Genomic DNA, 17,083 nt, shown 5'->3' with positions numbered 1-17,083 from the left:
AATAAGATAAAACCGATTTTTTAAAATTTTTAAATTTTTGACGAATTTTATGTTTTTCTTAAACGCCATTTTTCTCGAAATTTTTATAATAAAATACCTACAACCCAACATCCCATCATAAAATAGACCCTTTTAGCTTCAATTTGAGATATAAATCACTTATCTATCTCAATAAATAAGACAGTAGCGATTTTTCAAAGTTTTCAATTTTTTGGCCAAATTATATGTTTTCCTCAAAATTTTCATAACCAAACCCATACATCTCAACAGCCCATCATAAAATAGACCCTTTTAGCTTCAATTTGAGATATAAATCATTTCTTTATCTCAATAAATAAGATAAAACCGATTTTTTAAAATTTTCAATTTTTTGGCGAATTTTATGTTTTTCTTAAAAACCATTTTCCTCGAAATTTTTATAATAAAACACCTACAACCCAACATCCCATCATAAAATAGACCCTTTTAGCTTCAATTTGAGATATAAATCATTTCTTTATCTCAATAAATAAGATAAAACCGATTTTTTAAAATTTTCAATTTTTTGGCGAATTTTATGTTTTTCTTAAAAAACATTTTCCTCGAAATTTTTATAACAAAACCCCTACATCTCAACATCTCATCATAAAATAGACCCTTTTAGCTTCCATTTGAGATATAAATTATTTCTTTATCTCAATAAATAAGATAAAACCGATTTTTTAAAATTTTCAATTTTTTGGTGAATTTTATGTTTTTCTTAAAAACCATATTCCTCGAAATTTTCATAACCAAACCCATACATCTCAACAGCCCATCATAAAATAGACCCTTTTAGCTTCAATTTGAGATATAAATCATTTCTTTATCTCAATAAATAAGATAAAACCGATTTTTTAAATTTTCAATTTTTTGGCGAATTTTGTTTTTCTTAAAAACCATTTTCCTCGAAATTTTCATAACAAAACCCCTACATCTCAACATCTCATCATAAAATAGACCCTCTTAGCTTCAATTTGAGATATAAATCATTTTTTTATCTCAATAAATAAGATAAAACCGATTTTTTTAAATTTTCAATTTTTTGGCGAATTTTATGTTTTTCTTAAAAACCATATTCCTCGAAATTTTCATAACCAAACCCATACATCTCAACAGCCCATCATAAAATAGACCCTTTTAGCTTCAATTTGAGATATAAATCATTTCTTTATCTCAATAAATAAGATAAAACCGATTTTTTAAAATTTTCAATTTTTTGGCGAATTTTATGTTTTTCTTAAAAACCATTTTTCTCGAAATTTTTATAATAAAACACCTACAACCCAACATCCCATCATAAAATAGACCCTTTTAGCTTCAATTTGAGATATAAATCATTTCTTTATCTCAACAACTAAATTAAGAACGATTTTTTTTAATTTTGATAAAAAAAAATTTTTTCTATCTGTCAATTTTTTTCTCAGCCCTAAAAAGAAATTTGCACAAACCCTTCATCCCATCGGGCAAAAAACACAATCTCGCGGTTACCTGAGCCTCTTTATTCCTCCGTTAATTTAAAGATATACTTTTACCTGGCGAAACATTCAAAAATCCCCTAAAAAAACGTTCACATCATCATCCCCACTCCCTCCCGTTTTTATTTACACATTTTTAACCCCTTTCTTAAACGCGAATCAACCCCCAGCGTTTTAAAATTCAGTCCACTCGCAGCTTTACCACCGGAAACTTAAAGCTTTAAAAATCGTTTATTTATTTATCATTTTTTTTGTTTTTTAGTAATTTGTGATTTTTAAAATTTTAATTTTCTAGATAAAGTGTCTAAAATGGCTGTGCCTATCCAAGAAACATCGGATTACTTCCGTTCCGTGCCGGTTTTCGCGCAACAACGTGCAACATCGAGCGATTCCGAACCGGAAACCGGATCCTACCATCATCATCAATCACCCTCGAAATCAATGATAAACGGTGAACTCCCGAAACGAAACAAACGCAAAAACTTCAAACCGAGATGTTCAAACGTAAGCAGCTATTCGGACAACGAAAACGACTCAGTTTTAAACCTATCGGATTCCTTAACCAACAACAACAACAACAACAAAAATTCACCGTCGAGTATAAATAGAAGAAGAAAAACGTTAAGTACGAGAAGGGTCGTTTTAGACCCGCGGTTTTCGCCGATGGATTTAAGTAAGAACGTTCTTGAATTAAGCGATTCCGGTTCGGATGATTCCGAGTTCGTCGAGAACTACGAGGACGATGAGAACGATGATTTAGAGAACGCTAGCTCGGAGAATGATAGTAAACTATCGAATTTTTCGATTCAGAATTTATCGAAACCGCACGTCAGTGATTTTGCCTCGGCGACTTCCGGTTTAAGTCACGGCCAATTAAACGAAATGAGAGATTACGCTATGAATACGATGAGGGAGTTGCTTAGTATATATGGGTTAACTTCGGAAGTTGCTGAGTCGATTTCAAGACAACTTCCCATGGCTGCTTTTAATTCTGGTAAGTAAATATATTATTATGTTATTAAAGAACCTCAATCTTATCCAATCCCATCAACTAACACAACTTGAAAGCAAGTCAATCCAACTTACAAATAAACTTTTGGGACAAAAGATGTAGCAAATTTTATTGTTAACAATATTGCTCTCTTGCATTTTTGCTCTCAGAGGTATAGATATCGAGAAAAATGCAAAAATATGAAAATTCGATGAATTTGTTGTTTTTTCAACTTGATGGTGATATTGGGGAATCTGAGCATGTTACAAAAAAACTTTTGAAACAAAAGTTGTAGCAAATTTCATTCTGAGTAATATTGCTCTCTTGCACTTTTGCTCTTAGATGCATTCATATGGAGAAAAATGCGAAAATATAAAAATTTGATGAATTTGTTGTTTTTTCAACATAATGGTGACACTGAGGAATCTGAGTATGCTACAAAAAAACCTTTAGAACAAAACTTGTAGCAAATTTTATTCTGAACAATATTGGTCTCTTGCATTTTTACTCTCGGAGATATAGATATCAAGGAAAATGCAAAAATATGAAAATTTGTTGCTTTTTCAACTTAATGGTGACACTGAGGAATCTGAGTATGTTACAAAAAAACTTTTAGAACAAAAGTTGTAGCTAATTTTATTCTGAACAATATTGCTCTCTTGCATTTTTACTCTCAGAGATATAGATATCAAGAAAAATGCAAAAATATGAAAATTTGATGAATTTGTTGTTTCTTCAACTTAATGGTGACACTGAGGAATCTGAGATTGTTACAAAAAAACTTTTAGAGCAAAACTTGTAGCAAATTTTATTCTGAACAATATTGCTCTCTTGCACTTTTGCTCTCAGAGATATAGATATCAAGAAAAATGCAAAAATATGAAAATTTGATGAATTTGTTGTTTCTTCAACTTAATGGTGACACTGAGGAATCTGAGATTGTTACAAAAAAACTTTTAGAGCAAAACTTGTAGCAAATTTTATTCTGAACAATATTGCTCTCTTGCACTTTTGCTCTCAGAGATATAGGTATCAAGAAAAATGCAAAAATATGAATATTTGATGAATTTGTTGTTTTTTCAACTTAATGGTGACAATGAAGAATCTGAGTATGTTACAAAAAAACTTTTAGAACAAAACTTGTAGCAAATTTTATTCTGAACAATATTGCTCCCTTGCATTTTTGCTCTCAGAGATATAGATATCAAGAAAAATGCAAAAATATGAAAATTTGATGAATTTGTTGTTTTTTCAACTTAATGGTGACACTGAGGAATCTGAGTATGTTACAAAAAAACTTTTACAACAAAACTTGTAGCAAATTTTATTCTGAACAATATTGCTCCCTTGCATTTTTGCTCTCAGAGATATAGATATCAAGAAAAATGCAAAAATATGAAAATTTGATGAATTTGTTGTTTTTTCAACTTAATGGTGACACTGAGGAATCTGAGTATGTTACAAAAAAACTTTTACAACAAAACTTGTAGCAAATTTTATTCTGAACAATATTGCTCTCTTACATTTTTGCTCTCAGAGGTATAGATATCAAGAAAAATGCAAAAATATGATGAATTTTCTTGTTTTTTAAACTTAATGGTGACACTGAGGAATCTGAGGATGTTACAAAAAAACTTTTAGAACAAAACTTGTAGCAAATTTTATTCTGAACAATATTGCTCCCTTGCACTTTTGCTCTCAGAGATATAGATATCAAGAAAAATGTAAAAATATGAAAATTTGACGAATTTGTTGTTTTTTCAACTTAATGGTGACACTGAGGAATCTGAGAATGTTACAAAAAAACTTTTAGAACAAAACTTGTAGCAAATTTTATTCTGAACAATATTGCTCCCTTGCACTTTTGCTCTCAGAGATATAGATATCAAGAAAAATGTAAAAATATGAAAATTTGACGAATTTGTTGTTTTTTCAACTTAATGGTTACACTGAGGAATCTGAGAATGTTACAAAAAAATCTTTAGAACAAAACTTGTAGCAAATTTTATTCTGAACAATATTGCTGCCTTACACTTTTGCTCTCAGAGATATAGATACCAAGAAAAATGCAAAAATATGAAAATATGATGAATTTTCTTGTTTTTTCAACTTAATGGTGACACTGAGGAATCTGAGTATGTTACAAAAAAACTTTTAGAACAAAACTTGTAGCAAATTTTATTCTGAACAATATTGCTCTCATGCACTTTTGCTCTCAGAGATATAGATATCAAGAAAAATGTAAAAATATGAAAATTTGACGAATTTGTTGTTTTTTCAACTTGATGGTGACACTGAGGAATCTGAGTATGTTACAAAAAAACTTTTAGAACAAAACTTGTAGCAAATTTTGTTCTGAACAATATTCCTCTCTTATACTTTTGCTCTCAGAGATATAGGTATCAAGAAAAATGCAAAAATATGAAAATTCGATGAATTTGTTGTTTTTTCAACTTGATGGTGACGTTGGGGAATCTGAGCATGTTACAAAAAAACTTTTGAAACAAAACTTGTAGCTAATTTTATTCTGAACAATATTGCTCTCTTGCACTTTTGCTCTCAGAGATATAGATATCAAGAAAAATGCAAAAATATGAAAATTTGATGAATTTGTTGCTTTTTCAACTTAATGGTGACACTGAGGAATCTGAGAATGTTACAAAAAAACTTTTAGAACAAAACTTGTAGCAAATTTTATTCTGAGTAATATTGCTCTCTTGCACTTTTGCTCTTAGATGCATTCATATGGAGAAAAATACGAAAATATGAAAATTTGATGAATTTGTTTTTTTTCAAGTTGATGGTGACACTGAGGAATCTGAGTATGTTACAAAAAAACTTTTAGAACAAAACTTGTAGCAAATTTTATTCTGAACAATATTGCTCTCTTACAGTTTTGCTCTCAGAGATATAGATTCCAAGAAAAATGCAAAAATATGAAAATTTGATGAATTTGTTGTTTTTTCAACTTAATGGTGACACTGAAGAATCTGAGTATGTTACAAAAAAACTTTTAGAACAAAAGATGTAGCAAATTTCATTCTTAGCAATATTCCTCTCTTGCATTTTTGCTCTCAGCTGCGTAGATATTAAGAAAAATGCAATAATATGAAAATTTGAGGAATTTGATGTTTTTTCAAATTACTGATGGTAACAGTGAGGAATCTGAGCTGTTATCTGAGATGCACTTCAACCTGAAAGCATCAAAATCTCAAAAACCAAGCCCGAAAGCAGCTAACCTTGAACGCAATTAAACCAGAACCTTACTTAACCCGAAAACAACACAACCCGAAGTATCCAGAATGCAAATGCAGAAGATTATCCAAGCCTGAAAAGAGCTTTTGAATGAACCACAACTTGAAAGCATCTAAAGTCAAAGACAAGCCAACCCAAAAGCAACTTATCCCCAAGCTAACGCAACTTCACTTCATTAATCCCATAATTCATCTAGTTACAGAGAAAATCTTTGTCAAATCATTTATCAAAATTGACAGAAAGTGTAGTATTATTAAGAAAGTGTATTAGTATAAAAAACATAATTTTTATCTCACGTTTCACTTCTTATTCCCTTTTTAACCATCTGCAAAAAAAAAATATATTTTGGGTCTTTAAATCTTCGTATGATGACCTGATCAGGATCATCCCTTTCTTTACAAAATCATAAAAAAAAGGGAAAGGAATCGAGTGGTTACCCCGGAAAAGATAAAAAATAAAATAGAAAAGGGGGTAGATCTCGCAGAAAAATTGCTCAATTTACCATTAAAGACTTAGTATTACCCAAAAAAATTCGCACGCTTTCCGGTGTGTTCCTAGAAAGTAAAAACCCCATCCTTGGGGTATTTATCAAGAAAGGGGATAGGGTTCTATTTTTTTATTTTAAGGGGTTACCCCAAATTCTTTACTTAATCCCGATATCGTTTTACAGACGGCGGGATTCCTTTTGTCACCCGAAAATAAGGGTAGAAAATCGAGAATTTCACACAGTAAAGTGCCATCGAAAAAAAAAACGTTTAAAGGGTGTTCCTACCTGTTTTTAGGAAATATTTTTTTTACCTCTCTATTTGTGGTAATTCGAGGTAATATGCGGTAATATTTTTTTTTTATTTCTTTTAATATTAATCCCACGCTTCTTGAAAATGATTTTAAATAATCTCGGTTTCGAAACCCCTCGAGATACACTCAAAGTAACTTCTGTTAAGTTTATATATATTTTTTTTAGTCGTTCTCGCTTCTTCGAGAATTTTAAATATCTTCAACGAATGAACGGAGAGGAGAGTTCCGTCGCTCCTCTTCTTCTGGGAAAATTGAAATTAATCCGTCCATCTGTTAACCAACTGATGTTCAACTCGAAAAAGATCGCTTTAAATTCATTACAACATTTAAAGATATTTAGATTTTTATTTTAGAACAAAACGAGTTTTGAAACGAAATGTTACTCGCACAAAAAATTGAGAGTTTAGGAACAAGTGACCTTAAAAAATTAATCTATTCAATTCGAGTTTCGTAAATTAATAATTCAGATTTTCTAAAATAAAAAAAAACTCACTCAAGTTCCTGGTTTAAATTTAAATTCAAATTTAAAGTAAAAAAATTTCAATCAAGGTTTTAACGAGGTCGTAATTATTTCTAATCATTTTTGAAATAAAAATCTGAATCTTGTAGAAAACGTGTTTTGGAATTTCGAATTTGCCAATCGCGTTGTTTCTCTATCTATCTGTTCCACATTCGAACTTTTTAATTCAAACTGAAAGAACCAGTTTCAGTAACATTACCGTTTAGTAAACGGATAAAGCCGTTGTTGTGCGTCACGCGACACACAAAAGAAAACTATGCAAATCGTTTTCTCTTTATTATCGAATAAGCAACGAAAATTTTTTAAAGTCGATTTTTTATTAAAGCCGGATAGATAAAGATTTTGACAGGACAATCGCCACGGCAAACAAAGGGAGGATATTAATAATATTCAAGATTCAAGAGAGTGGTTAAAATAGAAAAAAGTCTTGTTACAAGTACATCTGGGAGATGTCTGGAAGTAGAAGTAGAAGAAGACGAAGTGAAGAATGATGATGAAGTGGAGGGAGACGAAACGGAATAGGAGGAGAAGGAAGAGAAGTTTAGAATGGGATGAGGAGAAGGATAGTTTTTGAAACGAACCTGCATATCAATGGTACGTCATTGTGTTCGCCGAGGGTCGACGTTCTTGTAACAATTAAGTATATGTATGTAGATGCCAATCATCTTTTGTGGAGCTCGAGACGATATAAATGACTATTACTAAGGATTGATTCTCAGGTCCGGGTCTCAACATCATCGATAGATTTTTTTTATTTATTTTGTAATTCTTAGTAGAATCATTTATTAACAGAAAAAACTTTATACCAACTTTATTTCTTCAACTTGTTTGATTCTCGGCTATTCAAGATTATGTAGCTTATCACATCACGTTGATGGATAGAAAATAATAAGTGATGCAGTGTCTCAGCCCTAAATAATCGAAGATTTTTTCGATATCAATGCGTCTGAGAGCAAAAGTGCAAGAGAGCAATATTGTTCAGAATAAAATTTGCTACAAGTTTTGTTTCAAAAGTTTTTTTGTAACATACTCAGATTCCTCAGTGTCACCATCAAGTTGAAAAAAAACAAATTTATCGAATTTTCATATTTTTGCATTTTTCTCGATATCTATATCTCTGAGAGCAAAAGTGTAAGGCAGCAATATTGTTCAGAATAAAATTTGCTACAAGTTTTGTTCTAAAAGTTTTTTTGTAACATACTCAGATTCCTCAGTGTCACCATCAAGTTGAAAAAAAACAAATTTATCGAATTTTCATATTTTTGCATTTTTCTTGATATCTATATCTCTGAGAACAAAAGTGCAAGAGAGCAATATTGTTCAGAATAAAATTTGCTACAAGTTTTGTTCTAAAAGTTTTTTTGTAACATACTCAGATTCCTTATTGTCACCATTAAGTTGAAAAAACAACAAATTCATCGAATTTTCATATTTTTGCATTTTTCTTGATATCTATATCTCTGAGAACAAAAGTGCAAGAGAGCAATATTGTTCAGAATAAAATTTGCTACAAGTTTTGTTCTAAATCTATTAATAAATACTTAATTGATATAATTGATGTGATTTTGATAAACGATTTGACAAAAATTACTAGATGAATTATGAGATTAATGTGTTAAGATGATTTGTTGTGAAGTTGTGTTACTTTGAGGATAAGTTGCTTTTAGGTTGAGGTTCATTTGGGGTAAGTTCTTTCGAGGTTGGTTAACCTTTTGCTTGTGCATTCTGAATGCTTTCTTTTTGAGGAGTATTCGGGTTGTGTTGTTTTCGAGTTTAGTTACTCTCAGGTTGGGTCGTTTTCGGGTTAAGTAAGGTTCGAGGTTAGCTGCTTTCGGGATTGGCTATTGAGACTTTGATGCTTTCAGGTTGAAGTGTATCTCAGATAACATGCTCAGATTCCTCAGCGTCAGCTTCATCAAATTATCCTATTTTTGCATTTTCTCGATATCTGCGCGCGTAAGAACAAACAAGAAAGAGATCAATATTCCTCAGAATGAAATTTGCTACAACTTTTATTCCAAAATTTTTTTTGTAACACGCTCGGATTCCTCAATGTCATCATCAAATTGAAAAAACATCAAATTTTCATATTTTCGTATTTTTCTCCATATAAATGCATCTGAGAGCAAAAATGCAAGAGAGCAATATTGTTCAGAATAAAATTTGCTACAAGTTTTGTTCTAAAAGTTTTTTTGTAACATACTCAGATTCCTCAGTATCACCATTAAGTTGAAAAAACAAGAAAATTCATCCCATTTTCATATTTTTACATTTTTCTTGATATCTATATCTTTGAGATCAAAAGTGCAACAGAGCAATATTGTTCAGAATAAAATTTGCTACAAGTTTTGTTCTAAAAGTTTTTTTGTAACATACTCAGATTCCTCAGTGTCACCATTAAGTTGAAAAAACAAGAAAATTCATCAAATTTTCATATTTTTGCATTTTTCTTGATATCTATATCTCTGAGAGCAAAGGTGCAAGAGAGCAATATTGTTCAGAATAAAATTTGCTACAAGTTTTGTTCTAAAAGTTTTTTTGTAACATACTCAGATTTCTCAGTGTCACCATTAAGTTGAAAAAACAAGATAATTCATCATATTTTCATTTTTTTACATTTTTCGTGATATCTATATCTCTAAGAGCAAAAGTGTAAGAGAGCAATATTGTTCAGAATAAAATTTGCTACAAGTTTTGTTCTAAAAGTTTTTTTGTAACATCCTCAGATTCCTCAGTGTCACCATTAAGTTTAAAAAACAAGAAAATTCATCATATTTTTACATTTTTCTTGATATCTATATCTCTGAGAGCAAAAGTGCAAGAGAGCAATATTGTTCAGAATAAAATTTGCTACAAGTTTTGTTCTAAAAGTTTTTTTGTAACATACTCAGATTCCTCAGTGTCACCATTAAGTTGAAAAAACAAGAAAATTCATCAAATTTTCATTTTTGCATTTTTCTTGATATGTATATCTCTGAGAGCAAAAGTGCAAGAGAGCAATATTGTTCAGAATAAAATTTACTACAACTTTTGTTTAAAAAGTTTTTTTGTAATATGCTCCGATTCCCGAATACTACCAGTAAGAAGTAGTAAAATAACGAAATTCATCAAATTTTCATATTTTCGTATCTTTCTCGATATTGACGCTTCTGAGAACAAAAATGAAAGGGAGCAATATTGTTAAGAATAAAATTAGCTACAACTTTTGTTCTAAAAGTTTTTTTGTAACATGTTTCTATTCCCGAATACTACCATTAAGAAATAGTAAAATAACGAAATTCATCGAATTTTTATATTTTCGTATTTTTCTCGATATCAATGCGTGTGAGAGCAAAAATGCAAGAGAGGAATATTGCTAAGAATAAAATTTGCTACAACTTTTGTTCTAAACGTTTTTTTGTAACATGCTCAGATACCCCAGTGTCACCATCAAGTTGAAAAAACAATAAATTCATCAAATTTTCATATTTTCGTATTTTTTTCGATATCAATGCGTTTGAGAGCAAAAATGCAAGAGAGCAATATTGTTCAGAATAAAATTTGCTACAAGTTTTGTTCTAAAAGTTTTTTTGTAACATATTCAGATTCCTCATTGTCACCATTAAGTTGAAAAAACAACAAATTCGTCAAATTTTTATATTTTTGCATTTTTCTTGATATCTATATCTCTGAGAGCAAAAATGCAAGAGAGGAATATTGCTAAGAATGAAATTTGCTACATCTTTTGTTCTAAAAGTTTTTTTGTAACATACTCAGATTCCTCAGTGTCACCATTAAGTTGAGAAAACAACAAATTCATCAAATTTTCATATTTTTGCATTTTTCTTGATATCTATACCTCTGAGAGCAAAAGTGTAAGAGAGCAATATTGTTCAGAATAAAATTTGCTACATCTTTTGTTCTAAAAGTTTTTTTGTAACATACTCGAATTCCCGAATACTACCATGATGAAGTAGTAAAATAAGGAAATTCATCAAATTTTCATATTTTCGTATCTATCTTGATATTGGTGCATCTGAGAGCAAAAATGAAAGGGAGCAATATTGTTAAGAATAAAATTTGCTACAACTTTTGTTCTAAAAGTTTTTTTGTAACATGCTCCGTTTTCCAAGTGATACCATTAAGAGCTAGTAAGAGTACGAAATTCATCAAATTTTCATATTTTTCTCGATATCATGCTGCTGAGAGCAAAAATGACAAGAAAGCAATATTGTAAAGAATAAAATTTGCTACAACATTTGTTCTAAAAGTTTTTTTGTAACATGTTTAGATTCCTTAGTGTCATCATCAGTAACTTGAAAAACATCAAATTGCAATACCTCGGCTGACTTTACAAAGGATATTATATTATGCTGGTTAAGCCGAGGCCGAGGCGTTGCACTTTATATCATATTGACTATAAATAATTAACAAATGATGCAGGGTCTCGGCGATCTCGAGCAACCTTGGCTAAAGTATAACTGTTGTCTAGCCGAGGCATGCATTCAATCCCAAATTGACTACAAGCTGATTAATAAACGATGCAGATTTCTTTTTTATTTTTATGATGGTATTAATTGCTCAGATAAAATTACACCTCGAGATCGCGTGCTGTCGAGGTGCTACAATATATGTTAATCAGTTTTGGGTTGATAAACGCTTGAGAAAGGAACAAATCAAAGTTAACTTAATTGACCAGATTAGCCAAGGTGAATATTTAACTAGAGTTGCTAACAAGATGATTCTCTAACAGAATTGGATGACTTGGAGATATTTCAGAGAATGAGTTCACCATGAAGATGGTGTCAATATCAATGTCAACTATTTAAGATAACAATAATTTGTTGGAACATGAATATTTTAAGGTTAAACTCTTTGCTAAAATAATTTGAGTAAGCGATAAAACCGAGTAGATTTGCTCTTACGTAAAGCGAGTACTGACATTTAGCAAGGTTTAAATATAGCGTTTGGGTAGACAAAAGGTGGCGGAGACGCTGTACTCGTCGTCGTCCTAAGTTCTCGGCGTCGAAGAAGCCAAAAAGGAACGATTGTGCTCGCCCGAACGTAACCCAGGAATAGAAAAGAGCTTCTCTCTCGCATTTTACTTTTAACACTTAAACGAGACAACGGACGAGATCTTATAATTTTTGCGAGAAAAATGACACGAATTTGGCTCCGGAGTCACGTTCCGGTATTACAACGAGTGTTGTTCAAGCCAAAGTTTTGACAAAAAAAAACAACCGACTGAGATTAATTCATGTGGTAGATCTTACAAAATCGGGAACCACGCGACGAGTGACACTAATATTTTATTATTTTAAGAAAGCTTTGAAAAACAAATAAAAAGGAAGTTTCGTTACGCGCTTCGTTTCGTTTCGTTTTAACGCGTATTTACAGATGAAGATGAGACGAAACATTCTAAGACAAAAATTTCTTTCCTTTTTGGTGTGTTACTTAAGGAGTGAATGCGAAGAGATTTAGAGGGAGAAAGAACACAAGAAGAGATTCATAATGTCTGTAATCCAACCGGGTTTATATGCAGAATTATTAAAGTCATATTACGTTATTGAATCGGCTGCGCGAGCATTATGAATACAAAATTATGCGTTTGCCATTTCGTGTGGTGGTAAAAGAATCAAAAAATAACCGACCAAGAGACCAACAATTGAATATGAGCTTTCAGAAAGAGCTTACAAACACACACACACGTATACACGCCTTTGTATTGTGTTCGCAACTCGACGTTCTGTGTCTCACTCTCTCCGTTTAACTCCTCTTTTCCTTTTCGATTTTTATTCTTGCGTTTTGTTGTGGTGTGGAGCTTTAAGATTTTAAATAAATTATCTTAAAACATCTTTCGTCGAGAAAGTTTTTATAAATTGATTACCACCCACGTTTTTTAAACAAACTCTTCTCAGTTTATTTCGAATATGAAACGAATTCAATCATTTTTGAGGTGTGGCCCCGAATTCTTTCCTCGCTAGCAATAATTGCCCTGGGTCTGTTAAAAATTTCGAATTCCCGCTATTGAAACGGAACGTTACAAAAAAAAACGAAATTAATAAAAAATGGAAACGAAGAAGACGACGAGGAAAAAACGATTTAAAAAAAGCACCATTTATCACTGTTGGGAACAAATGATATTCTCCGTTCGCGAGTTGAACAGAAACGTTTCGATTTCCGACCGTTGGTTGAACGAGGACGAACATATTTCGATGATTAATCTATGCGAGGAGCGTAACAAAAACCACGCGGTGTGGCCAAACCTTAAAAAATAATAAAACAAAAACAAAACTAAAATTTAAGAGAATTTTTGAAAATTTCCTACTTCGTTAAGATCCTTTTCTTAAAAATCCTTTTATTTTATTTGGCTGGAAGGCAGGCAGACGAACTCATTAATAACCATTTAATTCCACTTCTTTTTTAATTTTTTTATGAAAAAAAAAGATTCTGTTGAGGTGTGTTGTATTGTAGGTGGACTTATTAGCGAGGATTTCTCCAAACCGTCGAGGAGAGAAGGGGGGGATTTCGAATCTTTTGTGGGGCAATTATACCAGTTATTCCCGTCATTTTACGTCGAGCCTCGCTTTATTCTCTGTATGTTGTGGGATCCCTTCGGTCGCGCGCGCATATTTTTATATTAAATACCGTGATGCTGCGCATTCCTGTCTCAAGTTAAGGATCTCTTCTCCCCCGTTGCGTCGTCTCCTCGACCCCGGACACACCCACGGCTTTTTCGAAGCTTTTTGCTCCGTTTTCTTTTTTGGGTTTGTTTAGTCCGGTTTTAGGGTTCCCTTCGTTCAATTTTTTTTTTCTTTTATTTTGTTCGAATTCTCCTCGAAAAAGGCTTCTTTTGCGATTATAAAGTAAACAAAATTAAAGTTTTATTTCAAAATTTAATCGAATTTTACGTTTAATCAAGTTGTTAAAGCTGTTCGAGTAGAAGCAGTAAAAGCCAATGTGTTAAAGGTAAAATTTGTTACAACTTTTGATGTAAAAGTTTTTCTGTATTATGCTCGGAATATCAATTTTTTCCATTAACAACTTTTGAAACTGCGATTTCTGTTAATTTTCATATTTTCTTGACATTGATGCATCATAGAGCAAAAGTAATAAAAGCCAATGTGTTAAGGGTAAAATTTACTACAACTTTTGGTCTAAAAGTTTTTCTGTATCATGCTCGGAATACCGATTTTTTCAATTGCCAACTTGTGAAACCAATAATTCTCCTAATTTTCATATTTTCTTGACATTGATGCATCAGAGAGCAAAAGTAATGGACGCCAATGTGTTAAGGGTAAAATTTGCTACAACTTTTGATCAAAAAGTTTTTCTGTAGCATGCTCGGAATATCAATTTTTTCCATTAACAACTTGTGAAACTGCGATTTCTACTAATTTTCATATTTTCTTAACATTGATGCATCAGAGAGCAAAAGTACTACAAGGCAATGTGTTAAGGGTACAATTTGCTACAACTTTTGATCTAAAAGTGTTTCTGTATCATGCTCTGAATATTGATTTCTTCCATTAACAACTTGTGAAACTGCGATTTCTACTAATTTTCATATTTTCTTGACATTGATTTATCAGAAAGCAAAAGAATAGAAACCAATGTGTTAAGAGTAAAATTCGCTACTACTTTTGGTCTAAAAGTTTTTCTGTATCATGCTCGGAACATCAATTTTTTCCATTAACTACTTATAAAACTGCAATTTCTACTAATTTTCATATTTCCTTGACATTGATGCATTATAGAGCAAAAGTAATAAAAGCCAATGTGTTAAAGATAAAATTTGCTAGTTCCTTTAGTCTAAAAGTTTTTCTGTATCATTCTCGGAACACCGATTTTTTCCATTGCTAACTTGTGGAACCAAGAATTCTTCTAATCTTCATATTTTCTCAACATTGATGCATTAGAAAGCAAAAGTAATAGAAGGCAATGTGTTAAGGGTAAAATTTGCTACAACTTTTGTTCTAAAAGTTTTTTTGTATCATGCACAGAATATCAATTTTTTCCATTAACAACTTGTGAAACTGCGATTTCTACTAATTTTCATATTTCCTTAACATTGACGCATCAGAGAGCAAAAGTAATAAAAGCCAATGTGTTAAAGATAAAATTCGCTACTACTTTTGGTCTAAATGTTTTTCTGTATCATGCTTGGAACATCAATTTTTTCCATTAAAAATTCTTGAACTGCGATTTCTACTAATTTTCATATTTTCTTGACATTGATGTATCAGACAGCAAAAGTAATAGAAGCCAATGTGTTAAGAGTAAAATTTGCTACAACTTTTGGTCTAAAAGTTTTTTTGTATCATGCTCGGAACATCAATTTTTTCCATTAACTACTTATGAAACTACGATTTCTACTAATTTTCATATTTTCTTGACATTGATGCATCATAGAGCAAAAGTAATAGAAGCCAATGTGTTAAGGGTAAAATTTGCTATAACTTTTGATCTAAAAGTTTTTTTGTGTCATACTCTGAATATCAATTTTTTCCATTAACAACTTGTGAAACTGCGATTTCTACTAATTTTTATATTTTCTTGACATTGATGTATCAGACAGCAAAAGTAATAGAAGCCAATGTGTTAAGAGTAAAATTTGCTACAACTTTTGGTCTAAAAGTTTTTTTGTATCATGCTCGGAACATCAATTTTCTCCATTAACTACTTATGAAACTGCGATTTCTACTAATTTTTATATTTTCTTGACATTGATGTATCAGACAGCAAAAGTAATAGAAGCCAATGTGTTAAGAGTAAAATTTGCTACAACTTTTGGTCTAAAAGTTTTTTTGTATCATGCTCGGAACATCAATTTTCTCCATTAACTACTTATGAAACTGCGATTTCTACTAATTTTCATATTTTCTTGACATTGATGCATCATAGAGCAAAAGTAATAGAAGCCAATGTGTTAAGAGTAAAATTTGCTACAACTTTTGGTCTAAAAGTTTTTTTGTATCATGCTCGGAACATCAATTTTCTCCATTAACTACTTATGAAACTGCGATTTCTACTAATTTTCATATTTTCTTGACATTGATGCATCATAGAGCAAAAGTAATAGAAGCCAATGTGTTAAGAGTAAAATTTGCTACAACTTTTGGTCTAAAAGTTTTTTTGTATCATGCTCGGAACATCAATTTTCTCCATTAACTACTTATGAAACTGCGATTTCTACTAATTTTCATATTTTCTTGACATTGATGCATCATAGAGCAAAAGTAATAGAAGCCAATGTGTTAAGAGTAAAATTTGCTACAACTTTTGGTCTAAAAGTTTTTTTGTATCATGCTCGGAACATCAATTTTTTCCATTAACTACTTATGAAACTGCGATTTCTACTAATTTTCATATTTTCTTGACATTGATGCATCATAGAGTAAAAGTAATAGAAAGCAGTGTGTTAAGGGTAAAATTTACTACAATTTTTGATCTAAAAGTTTTTTTGTATCATGCTCGGAACATCAATTTTTTCCATTAACTACTTATGAAACTGCGGTTTCTACTAATTTTCATATTTTCTTGACATTGATGCATCATAGAGCAAAAGTAATAGAAGCCAATGTGTTAAGGGTAAAATTTGCTACAACTTTTGATCTAAAAGTTTTTTTGTGTCATACTCTGAATATCAATTTTTTCCATTAACAACTTGTGAAACTGCGATTTCTACTAATTTTTATATTTTCTTGACATTGATGTATCAGACAGCAAAAGTAATAGAAGCCAGTGTGTTAAGAGTAAAATTTGCTACAACTTTTGGTCTAAAAGTTTTTTTGTATCATGCTCGGAACATCAATTTTTTCCATTAACTACTTATGAAACTGCGATTTCTACTAATTTTCATATTTTCTTGACATTAATGCATCAGAGAGCAAAAGTAATAGAAAGCAGTGTGTTAAGGGTAAAATTTACTACAATTTTTGATCTAAAAGTTTTTCTGTAGCATGCTCGGAATATCAATTTTTTCCATTAACAACTTGTGAAACTGCGATTTCTACTAATTTTCATATTTTCTTGACATTGATG

At 31.1% G+C, this 17,083-nt stretch overlaps 2 protein-coding genes across 8 annotated transcripts in view; one reads left to right on the top strand and one right to left on the bottom strand.

The window, feature by feature from the left end:
* LOC111418735 (zinc finger protein castor homolog 1-like) overlaps positions 1-17,083 on the top strand; it is an 82,768-nt gene that overhangs the window by 31,939 nt on the left and 33,746 nt on the right. For both annotated transcript variants that reach the window (XM_023051400.2, XM_023051399.2), the window contains exon 3: positions 1,792-2,490. In XM_023051400.2, the coding sequence (XP_022907168.2) occupies positions 1,792-2,490 (699 nt within the window). The remainder of the gene's footprint in view (positions 1-1,791; positions 2,491-17,083) is intronic.
* The window catches only part of LOC111417930 (leucine-rich repeat-containing protein 23-like), a 135,050-nt gene that overhangs the window by 110,730 nt on the left and 7,237 nt on the right, over positions 1-17,083 (bottom strand). The gene's annotated exons all lie outside the window — the stretch shown is intronic.

This window comes from Onthophagus taurus, unplaced genomic scaffold (assembly GCF_036711975.1).
Source record: "Onthophagus taurus isolate NC unplaced genomic scaffold, IU_Otau_3.0 ScKx7SY_16, whole genome shotgun sequence".
NCBI lineage: Eukaryota > Metazoa > Arthropoda > Insecta > Coleoptera > Scarabaeidae > Onthophagus > Onthophagus taurus.
Note: the sequence above shows the minus strand (reverse complement) of the source record. Positions and strands in the feature narration are given on the sequence as shown.